The 12,732-nt window shown below is 35.1% G+C and overlaps 1 protein-coding gene across 4 annotated transcripts in view; it reads left to right on the top strand.

Annotated features, from left to right (window-relative positions):
* LOC106871936 (noggin-3) overlaps positions 1-12,287 on the top strand; it is a 41,599-nt gene extending 29,312 nt beyond the window's left edge. For all 4 annotated transcript variants that reach the window (XM_089352493.1, XM_014918698.3, XM_089352494.1 and 1 more), the window contains one exon: positions 7,455-12,287. In XM_089352493.1, the coding sequence (XP_089208619.1) occupies positions 7,477-8,229 (753 nt within the window). In that variant the 5' untranslated portion in view covers positions 7,455-7,476 and the 3' untranslated portion in view covers positions 8,230-12,287. The remainder of the gene's footprint in view (positions 1-7,454) is intronic.
* Positions 12,288-12,732: the final 445 nt, after the last annotated feature.

The following is a 12,732-nucleotide window of genomic DNA, read 5'->3' on the forward strand; positions in this document are numbered from 1 at the left end:
GAAATAAACACACCACAATATCTAAGAAATCAGCCTTATGGGCTTATGATTCGGGGAAAAACTTTGATCATTTTTCGATATATATATATATATATATATATATATATATATATATATATATATATATATATCTTTCCTTTCATGAGTGTCCAGTAACACAATATCTGTATCACGTCCTCGCGTTGTTTTTTGTTGTATTTTTTTGTCGTTTTTCTTGTTTGAACTCACTATAGATATATATATATATATATATATATATATATATATATATATATATATATATATATATATATATATATATATATATACATATATATACATATATATATATATATATATATACATATATATACATATATATATATATATATATATATATATACATATATATACATATATATATATATATATATATATATATATATATATATATGGAAAAAAGTCAAGGTAGAAAATGCAAAAATAATTTTATAAAAACATTTCAGTACCGGTTTCAGTCATTGAGACTTTTCAGCTGTAAGTATGGAAACCAATTTAAATTTTGGAAAAATTACAAGAAAAGTTTTTCAAAGAATATTTGCATAGTATTCAAATACAAGGGGCATTTCCCTTGTTTCTGCCTGTCTTTGTCTGTCTTGTTTACTCTTGTGAGTTCGAGGTCGTTGTGAATTGTTGGCAGGGAAGAAGAAGAAGAAGAAGAAGAAGAAGGAGGAGGAGGAGGAGAATGCGGGAGTGCCATAATAGTAATAAGATGTTAAATGGTCAAGTGCCCTGAAAGTGACTTGTTGTGGATGGTAGTAGTGATTGAATTCTTGAGACATCTCTTTTGAATGTATTGTTTATGAAATTTGCGTAGGTGTTATTTTAAACAGCAATAGTAGTAAAGTTAGGAAAGAAGTGGCGGAGAGGAAGAAGACGAAGGAGAAAGAGAAGGGAGAATAATAAAGGAATGCAGGTGGTATGATAGTAGTAGTATGTTAAAGGGTCAAGTGTCCTAAAAGTGATTCGTTATGGATTATAGCAGTGATTGGGACTATTTTTTAATGAATTCTTGGGAATCTCTTGAGTGTATCATCTTTACTAATTACGTGTGTGTTTGTGTTATTCTAAGGCCGTGGTTGATATGTTGTTTGTTGTAAATGCGTTCAAAAGGGGTCTATATTTTGTGATAAAGAGAGTCTCTTTACTAATTTGTTGGCTACAGGTTGTATCGTCCCTGAATTGGTAGAGGGGAAAATTCTGAAGTTTGGATTCTTGTTATTGGTGCAAATGTCGATATGTTGGCTGAATGCTATTTTTCTGTTTTGGGGAATTTTGATCTGGGATCTGTGCAGAGCCATCCCACAGTTGGGTCTTCCGCATTTTTTTACTGACAGTTTCAGTGTTGTTGAGAAGCGTATTCGGGCTTGTGTTAGGAGACTTTTCATAGATGTGGGTTGTCTCTTGCTTTTTATGACGGTGTGTGTTTGGAGGATTAAGTTCATTCTGTGGTCCTTTTTTAGTAGGAGAATATTTTGAAGGATGGTGTCGAAGGCTTCATTGTTAAGAGGGTTGTGTGTGGAGATGTATGGTATGGCTTTTGGTGGTGAATCATTCTTTAATTTGGGATGTCTGAGTTAGTAGATGTTGAGTTGTAGGGCACGTTGAAAGCATATCTCAATTAGTGAAGTTGAATAGTTCCTGGTAATGAGTGCATCATTTAGTTCATGTAGTCGTGTGTCCCTGGTGATTGCATTAGAAAGTATAGTACATGTCCTTCTTGCTAGATTGAGGGGATATTCATTCTGGTGTGTCTGGGGTGGCATGAGCCGAGGAAAGGAAGTTGTTGATGGCTATATTCCATCGTGAATTGAATGTTTATGTCAAGTCCATTTATAAATGCTTGAAATTCATTAAGTTTCTCTAAACTTTCATGCCAAAGAAACTCACAAGAGTAAACAAGAGAGACAGACACAGGCAGAAACAAGGAAAATGCCCTTTGTGTTTGAATACTATGCAAATATTCTTTTAAAAAACAGAAAGGGAATAAAAAAATTGTAGAGTTAGCAGTCAATCATAGCGAGATATATATATATATATATATATATATACATGTCCCACTTCCGAACTATACGGTCGTTATATTGATGACTGTATCGGTGCGACCTCGCTCTTCCACGAACAACTGGACTCCTTCCTCTCTTTTGTCCAATCCCCCCATCCTGCCCTCGAATTCTCCTGCACCATTTCCAACACTTCTCCTTTCTCAGCATTTCAGTTAACATACACAACTCTGCTCTCACTACCTCCATCTACTACAAACACACCGACTCACACTCATAATTCAACTTCTCCTCCTCCCACTCTACTCACACCAAGCTCTCCATCCACTACTCCCAATTCCCCCTTCTACGCAGGCTCTGCAACGACAACCATGACTTTAAGACTCAGTCTCAACTCATGGCTTGCCACTTCATCCTTCGTGGATATCCCCTCACCACTATCCACACCGCCCTTGCCAGAGCCCGTTCCGTGGACCGTGCCTCTGCTCTCTTTCTTCGCACCCGCCGATCTCCCGTTTCCCCTCACCTACCACCCCTCTACCATTCCAAAGCACCATTCTCCGAGCCTTCCGGTGACACCGGCAACTCCTGTCCTTCCTCTCCACTTCGCACATCTTCCCTAACCTACCCTTCCTTCCTTCAAACGAGCCCACAAACCACGTGACCTCCTGGTCAACAGTTTCTTCCTTAACCCCACCTCCTAACCCAGCTCATTCCCCTGCTCCCGCCCACGCTGCCGTACTTGCTCCTACCGCTCCAACGCCACCATCCTCACAGGCACCCGCCATCGTCCCTATCATATTACTGACTCCTTTACCGGCACTTCTATCAACGTCATTTCCTGCATCTCCTGCTTTTTCTGTCCTTCTCTGTACATCGGACAAACGGGACGCCGCTTAGCTGACCGGTTCGCGGAACAACTCCGAGACATTAGACTTGGCAATAACGCCCTGGTTTCGCGCCATTTCTACTCTACCGGTCATTCATTACAACACATGTCTGTGTTCAGATTGTCTTTGAACAGGGGCCATCCGGACACCCGCCTTCGCCGTGAACAGGAATTAATCTTCTCTCTTCGCTCCTTTGCGTAACATAGGCTCAACTCCCCTTTCCGCTTCATCTGACTCCCCTCCTCTCCTATCTTCATCTAACACCTGCTTGTTGTTTATACACCTATCTTCGTCTTTTGTTCTTTTATAAATTTCAACTACACACACACACACACATACATAAAGATATATATATATATATATATATATATATGTGTGTGTGTGTGTGTGTGCGTGTGTGTGTGTGTGTGTGTGTATGTATGCATGTATGTATGTATGTATGTATGTATGTATGTATGTATGTATATATAGGCCTGTATTCAAAAAACTTTTTCTTTGTAAAGAAGTTTTTGTGAGGATATGTTATCCTACGGGTGCCAGTTTTGCGCTATTATCAATTGATGATTCTGGATATCATTCGTATGTTTATGTGCTAATATTTGTGATCGGTCAGTTTGACCATTTTTAGTACTTTTCACTTCCGAAAGTCCAGGTGTCCCTATGGAGACTTCATTCTTTTCGATATAGGGGAAATAATTAATAGTTTAAAGAAAACAGAGAATATACATAGAATAGTCACATTTTAAAAATCATAGTGCATTCAAATTAATAAATTCTTTTTTGTCTACATTACGTTTCGGCCATTTGTTAGTATCCATGCTTGCACTTTAAAGTGCGCTATGATGCTATAAACAATAGCCTTTTCTGGCCATATTTAACTGCTTTTTTCAGTTTCTACGTGTTGGGTGCTGTTCTATTATTTAGGTGTGGGGTTCCTAATTAATGTGCTTAATCAAACTAGGAACCCAACACCTAAATAATACTCACCCCGCCCTAATTACCCACCGAAACTAACCAGTCTACCACAATCAAACCTCTACCCACCGAATTTACCAGCGCAAGAACAAAAAAATTAATGTAAGGATTACGACTTTGTTTACGTTACCATCACATATGTATCAATTATTTTCGCATCCTAACCGATGCATCTATCTATATTCGCATTCTATAATGTTATTAAATAAACCCACCTTCAGCTTCAACAACTGCTTCTATATGAGATCTAAATCATCTACATGCTCGAATCAAATGGTCCTGGTTCATTTTAGACATTGCTCTGACTATGGCAGCTTTCAAAGAATCTTTGGTGTTATGGGCGTGTTCATTGACCTCTCTCTCAACAACGCTCCACATGTAATAGTCCAATGGACTGAGATCTGGGGAATTAGGAGGCCAAAATTTAGGGTTATATGATCATGAAAATTTTCAGCCATCCATTCCTGTGTTACTAGAGCCATGTGTGATAGTTTTGAGTCTTACTGAAACACATATGGCTTTCCATTGCATACACTGTCTATCCAGGGCTTAACACTTATTTCCAGGATCTCAATGTAGGTGGCAGAGTTAACTCTAAGGCTTTGTGGAAATAAGTAAGGAGGCATCACATGTCTTTCATTGCTGACAACCCCTAAAACCATGACAGTTGCAGGAAATTGTGTATGCATAACACTTGGAACTTCAGAAGGGTCTGCACATAACCATCTGACATTTCTCCTGTTAACTTTTTGATCTTGGTCGAAGTTTTTCTCGTTTGAGAAAAACCAAATTAAATCTTCTGCTGGATTTTTCTGTTTGTTTAAGAGCTTTTTAGATTTGATGCAGTGATTTTTTTTTTTGTTTTTTCTGACAAATTGACCTTTCCTCATCATATAAGATTTATATCTGATGTCTTCATGGACAGCATTTCTGCCTGTTCCTTCTGACACATGGAGATCTTTTGCAATTGACCTCATGGACTTTTTGGGATTGTAATCAATAGTCTTTTTAACTTGCTGGATAAATTCAGGCATTCTGATGATTTCAGAGCGTTTAGAATGCTTTGGTACTGGTGATACGTTTCCATCTCCAGCTCCTTACAAACTTTGTAGACGAAAGATCTGGCAACTTCTAAAAGCCGAGATATTTTTAAAACGCTATGCTCAACCTTTATAACCACAATAACAGCATGCTTCATTTCTTGCGTAAGCTGAGGGTCTACCATTATTATTTTCTGAAACAAAAATTATACAGAGCTAGCAAACAATGCAGCAATGAGCCAAAAAAGGTATGACCTCAAATACCTTATGCACCCTGTATATGTATGTGTATACATACATACATACATACATACATACATACATACATACATACATACATATATATATATATATATATATATATATATATATATATATATATATACCAGAGTAAGCACATAAATCGAGGAAAACCTTAAATGAAAAATAGTTTATGAAGAAGAAAAAAGGCCTGAATACCCAGGGAAAATAATTAGCTGTAAAAACAATAAATTAATAAATTAAAAGATATATCCGTTTAAAATTTTTTTTCACGCTAGATTACATATACATTTAGCAATATATACACATACCAGAAATCTATAATATACGTATATACACTAAACATACAGACGCAGGTACATGGCTACACACATATACAGACATATATAGGCAAGACATAAATATATACAAACGCATATATATGTATGCACGCACGCACAAAATTTTCCGAAAGTCAAAACATTTTACCCATACGGTATTATATCGATTAGCATTTTAAACCTCGTGCCGTGCCTGCACGAATTTAAGAACTCGCGTCTCTGGAACAGATGATGTAATAATTTTCGTGTTATCCTGTATAATAAAAGAGGTGAAGTTTTTGCAACAAGAATAGCTAACCACCAGTGTTCTATTAAAAATTCTGTAGAACTTATGGCTAGATTGAAAATGTTTAGAAACTAATTTTTAGAATTCCCTACTTTGATTAGTTTTTACGGCAATATTAAATGCGGGGTTAAACCACAAAACCTCCTTAGTTCTAGTTGTACGTGGTCTATTATTGTCAGAATTAGCTTGACTATACTGGATCTTCGAGAATCCACTTTTCCTTAATGCATTATACGGCGCAGCATTTTGAAATGCTGTTTCATCTGAAGAAATTGATGATATTTACCTTCCTACATTACTAACTAGGTTACGGGTGGGTGATTAGATTCTTTGCTAATATAACATAGCTTTTCATTGGGCTTACGGTAGGGATTAAATTTATCTAATTGCAAATCTAAGTTGATATATAAAAAAATCTACGTTATTAAGGTTACTTTCTATCGTAGTCTGTAAGCCCATTCTTTGGAAGAAAGTAATCAGATTCTTCCTAAGTTTCTGGGTGACTATAAGACCGTCATCCCTGTATAATCCTGCATATATAAAAGGGAATTCTAGATGCAGATTATGCAAAATATAAGCTCCTATAAGTATACACAACTCCGCCCCATCATATGCCCCCATCGGTACATGGAGAGGAGAATTTTCACTCTTTTTGACCCAAGTGGAATCATCATAAAAAGGAAGGAGATTCTTTGCACGCAGGATATCTATTTCCGAGCTATCGATGGTGACATACTGCTTGGCGTAGTCCAATGGTTTTGGAAGCAAAAGCTTAGATATTGACGGGTAAAAATCGACAATATTTCATGCAACTGGTTATTGAAAAGACCGTTAGTTAAAAGAAGCAATGAAACGAAACCATTTTCAAATGTGTATCAATCAATGTCATTGTATTTCTGGAGATAACTTTATCTTGATCCATTCTAAACAAAACTGTCCGACGAACGGGAACGTGAAACTCTGAGTAACAGTGTTTGCGATATTTTTACTGCTTTTTAATAAAGTATATATATATATAAATTTGTTGATTGTTCATGCACATATAGGATGCATGTATATGCATATGCAAATATATTTACGTATATGTATATATATATATGTTAATTCTCTAAATGAAGTATTAACAGTAACTGCACGATAAAGTGTAGTAATGTTAAAGTGGCAATATACTACACTTTATATATATATATATATATATATATATATATATATATAATATGCATGTAAACAAGTGTTTATATGGATGCAGCTTAGCTTCGTTGAATTATCGTGATGTTCGCTTCGCCGTCACTGATATTTTGGGCAGATGTTTTTTGCCAACGCCTCCGAATGACCCGCATTATAAGTGCCTATAAGTGATCGATCGATCTAGTAGAACAAGCAGATTATACTTTACGGTCTTACAAATGAACATATTGGATAATGAAATTCAGGGTGCTGAAAACTGGGTGAATAGCTGGGATGATCGCGACTAGGATATATTGCATTTGACAATACATCTCCTCAGTCATTCTTACAACTACAAATTAAAGTTGTGTCTTCTTATAGCTTTAGAGTTTTAGCCCTAACTAGAACACCATTGTTTGTTTATTTCATAAAATATTCTAGTGTTCATGATTTCTTTTCTTTCTCTTTGGCAGGTTTCAATAAATTGCTGTGAAGATGAAAAGTGGAAGCCTAGCAATGTTATGGTACATTTTCAACACCTTCATGCTAAATGAACTTTTTGCCACCAGTTTCTATCCCAAGTCAATTGCCATTTCGGATTATGGGATTGAAAGGATCTTTAAACATAATCCTAATTCCCAATTCAAGCACAACTCACATGGAATACTAACAACAAAACCAAGGAGACGAAGAAAGAAAAAACTTTTACAAATTTTGGGAAAGGATTTCAATCCCAATGTGATGTCTATTAATAAACCAAAGAACAAAAATGGATCTTTGACATACGTCGACTATCCAATTGACAGCATGATGCAAGATGCAGTGAAAGACCTAAAGATTAATTTAACCTATGATAACAACACCGCAATGGCTCCTGATACACAAATTATCGCTGCTATTAAAATGTGGCTTGTAAAAAAATCTTCATGTCCAGTTCAGTATTCCTGGGTTAACGTGGGAGAATTTTTTTGGCCGCCATGGATACGGCAGGGAAGTTGCACCGACAATGGACAGTGTTCGTGGCCACCTGGCATGCGTTGCGTGTCTGCAAAAAGTAAAATTATCCATCTGCTAAGATGGAACTGTAAAGATCGACCCGGTAATAAGGTGTCGAATAGATCTAAGAGCACTAGTCTTAAGTTGGGTTCGGTAAGGAACGGAATTAATCGACGGAAAAGTCTTAGACGACGGTGTCGCTGGGAAAAAATTCCCTATCCAATTATTGATGAATGCTTCTGTACGTGCTGATGACACGGCATATAAAAGCGATGACGCTTAGTATACTTTATAAATTGATAACTGAACTACTCCTGACTGGCAGAAATATTTTGCTTTTTCTGTCTAAATCCTTTAAATATTTCCCTTCGCTTAATTTATTGTTTTTTATTATCACTATTCGAAATATTATTCGATCGCCCGTGGTGAGTCATCTCCGCAAACTGATTTTGAAACTCTTTCACTTCACATATGCCGTTATAACCTTGAGAAAAGCATGAACGTTATTGCACAACATGTCCTTTTCCTCTATAAGTATGTGACTTTTCGGTTCACAAATAAATCATTATTTGTGGGAAATGACGTGCCAGAGCAGCAAGTTCTCTTCTAATTAAATCTACGATCTAGTTTCAGCTGTCTATATGATAGTGCATCATTTCCATCACTGATGTTTAAAATGACCAACTAAATATACAACTTCCAATCCACCATTATCTCTTTAATCCTAACCAAACATTGTTTCTGTTTCACTCTTCCTACATCTTTATAAATTTGATCAATCAATGCCCCGTTTCCCAATCTGTATCTGCAAACTTAACCGATTTGTGTCTGTGAACCTAACAAATCATTACACCTCTCTCAATATCCCTAAGTCCGTATAAACTAGAGCAATCTATCGCTCTCTTTACCAACCAATACTTTTCTCGCTTTCGTCCTTGTTTCTTTATGATCTTGACCAATCAAGCTTCTCCCAGTCTCCCATGGTATCTTTAAACCTGACAAATGCTTCCCTTTTCCCCAATCTACATATATCCCTTCAAACCTAACCAATCGACTCTTTGAGAGAAATCCATCTTAATTAAGCATATACAGATTATACTGACCAGAAAAAAAAACAATATCAGCTGATCAGTAGACAAGACTACGCTGATGAGGCCTAATAGACCGAAACATCTCCGTAGTCGTCCCTTGCCAATAAACAGAAATCAGACTTTCCGTCTAAGCATTCAAAATAACTTTAAGAAATTAAATCTTAATTTCTTGAAATTATCTCCCGTTAACCTTGAGGGTCGCTTATATTCGCCACTAGATTTCTGTTTACTTGCTCCAACAAAGAGAGAAATCAGTGAAGAATTGTTTGCGTACGACATTCAATACATCATCACTTAACTTAATAATCCTAATAATGTTACAGTAATTAACCAATCACTATAAACTCAGGAAATGTACATTTTACTGATATTCTACAGCCATGTTGTTTTCTATTTATAATATCGAGTACTGTTTATTTTTAATGACATTATTTCAAGCAGTATTTGTAGTAAATGAACACTATCATTCGAACAAAAACTAATTAGTGAAGATGATAATATTGGTGGTGATAATAACAACAACAACAATAATAATAATAATAATAATAATAATAATAATAATGAAGGTCAACTGTATAAACGCTGCAACGATATTGGGAACTACGTTGCTATATCAATTTTGATCAATATTATATCCTCAGTAACTTATGAATATTCAGATATTGACGACTTTTATACTTATAAACGCACATTTAAAAAATGTATATTTCATATAAAAAGAAAATGTATCAGTTAAAGTTTGTTTTATTTATTACTCATATATACTAATGTCAGTATACACACTCAAATATATTATGTATATTATAGATTGATAAATAGATAGATGCACAAAAACATGCATGTATATTTATTCTGAAGAAAGTATTCACAGATTATATATATATATGTATATAGACAGATATATATATATGAAGATAGATAGACAGATAGATAGATAGATAGATAGATAGATAGATCAAAATAGTTTGATTCAGAATCTTTGGTACCCTGAGTTTCAAACGCGAGGCTAGTCTTCGACCATTGGGGTCTGAATGTGAGTTCGATTGAAGAGAGTCAATGTTTATTACTGGACGTTAGTCTGCGATTAGTCTAGAAAGGTTACACTGTATTGATGTCGGTATTTCAGAGACAGCAGTTAGATGGAAAATACCGCTAAAATGTCAAGCAAAAGATGAACAGGTCAAGGTCGACAAGGTAGACAGGGTGATGATCGTTACAATAAATAAGCCATAATTTGTGATACTCAACATTTTTTGCCAATAGACACCTTTGATCCTTATTCATACAGATGGACCCCATAGCTGTACAATGTTTATAATTAAATATTATTAGGAATTTAATAATTAAAAAATTAAAATATGTTATGCATTGTCGAAAATTTAACCAGTTTATTGCACATACATTTTAATAACAACATTTTATATGGGACCCACCCCCACCCCAAGGTCTATGAGCCCCGATTGAGAACCACTGTTCTAGAGTGAAGTCATACTGAATGTCATAAACATATATTTTTCTATTTATCTTATCACTACGTGGTCTCTCGACCTGTTAGATATTACCACTAAATATTCCCAAATCACACACGACTAACCAATTTTTATTTTAACGAGACGTTAGCTAATGTTGCTATTAATACACTATCTAAAATAAAAGAGGGTCATCACTGTTTGGACATTAATAACCATAAATTTATTTGATCTGGTGGCTCTGGGTTTAAAGAGTAGTATTAAATTCGGAGTCTAAATCAGCGTTTCTCAACCATTTTATTCAATCCTATTTTGCTCAATCCCATTTTACTCCGTTGGACCCTCTTAGCCATTCGATTTTTTAAAAATCAAAACCCTTTTATATTTCTAGAATAAAATATTATTAGAAGCTATATAAAATATTTTATATATTTCAGATGTATAGCCAATTTATTGCAGATAAATTTTAACAACAAAATCTTACATGGCCTCCCAAGGGCCATGTGGACTCCGGTTGGGAACCGCTAGTCAAATTCTTTGTATATTACAAAATGAATATTAACATACGTACAAGGCTACAAATTTGGGGAAGAAAATCGGGAATCAGACATGTATACAATTAATTTTGATGAACACTATCAAACACACGCGCGCACGCACACACACACGCACGTTCACACACACACACGTTCACACACACACACACACGTTCTTACACACAAAGTACACTTTCCTTCACAAGCATGCGAATTGTTTCCATAAATTTCCAGGTTTCCGAATGTAAACATATTTACATATCGCACTGGAAAAATTCTATACAATAGGAAAAACATGAACATTTCAGAAATATTCATCTATGAAAAGCTCACACATATATACATATTAGCAACAATTATAACGATATAGAATATGGAGACTGGTACATCCTCAAAATTTATTTCCTTTCATTTTACAATACCATCCAGTATATTTTTAATATGTACATATACATACATACATATATATGTGTGTGTGTGTGTGTGTGTGTGTGTGTGTGTGTGTGTGTGTGTGTATTAAAAATATACTGTATGAAATTTTAAAATAAAAGGAAATAAATATATATTCAAAATGGTTTCAAAATGTAACCACATGTGAATCGTTGGCGATTTTTTGCCCTCCGTCTTCCGTTTCTATTGAACTTTTTTCTGTTTCTTAAGAAGAGCTTTGCTCGAAATGTTAAACCATCTTTCTTTCCTTCCCTGAGCGTCTGTTAATACTTTACATGTACCACGTCCTCGCGTTGTTGCTTTTTTTGTGTTTGTTCTTTGTTTTTTTGTTTTTTTTTTACTATATATATATATTGCTTACGTCATGTGAATTTAAAATCCTCGATAAAACATGAAATAATTCTTTTTTGGAACGGTGAAACCCGAAGCAGATAAACCTATAAATAACAGCGTGTAAGTAATGGAATAAAAAAAAAACCTTTCAATTTTCTATTCAAACGCTTTTAAAGCCAATATTTACAGGTGCTTATTTATAGTTTTATCTGCTTTGAGTTAGCGCTCTAAACACGAATTATTTTGAATATTATTCCATGTTCTAAGTTTCTAAGTTTCTAAATTCTTATGGCGTCAGCATTATACTATTCTCGCTGATATGAATAAAGTTTCTAATACACACGCGCGCGCGTATATGTATATGTACATATTAAAAATATCTTGTATGAAATTATAAAATGAAAGGAAATAAATTTTGAGGATGTACCAGTCTCCATATTCTATATCGTTATAATTGTTGCTAATATGTATATATGCGTGAGCTTTTCATAGATACTGGCATACAAAAGCATGTGATGTCTGAATGTTTCTGAAATGTTCATGTTTTCCTATTGTATAGAATTTTTCCAGTGCAATATGTAAATATGCTTACATTCAGAAACCTGAAAATTTATGGAAAACGATCATTCTGATTGAATCTTCCATGCGTCGACATGTACCACCTTGCGACAACGTAACCTTTAATCTAATCAAGGTATCCTTTGCCTGAAGTGTTGCCGGTGGTATACACCTCACTTGGATTTTACCACTTCTGAGGTTCCGCTCGCTATGAAACATATGTAACCTGGATCTTTCCTATTCCATTCCGTAACTTTTGTATTCTTATTCACACACCCAGCAAACCTGGTCACCTATCGCGGAATACAAAAATAATTT

Source organism: Octopus bimaculoides, chromosome 5, assembly GCF_046866305.1.
Source record: "Octopus bimaculoides isolate indiv1 chromosome 5, ASM4686630v1, whole genome shotgun sequence".
Classification (NCBI taxonomy): Eukaryota; Metazoa; Mollusca; class Cephalopoda; order Octopoda; family Octopodidae; genus Octopus; species Octopus bimaculoides.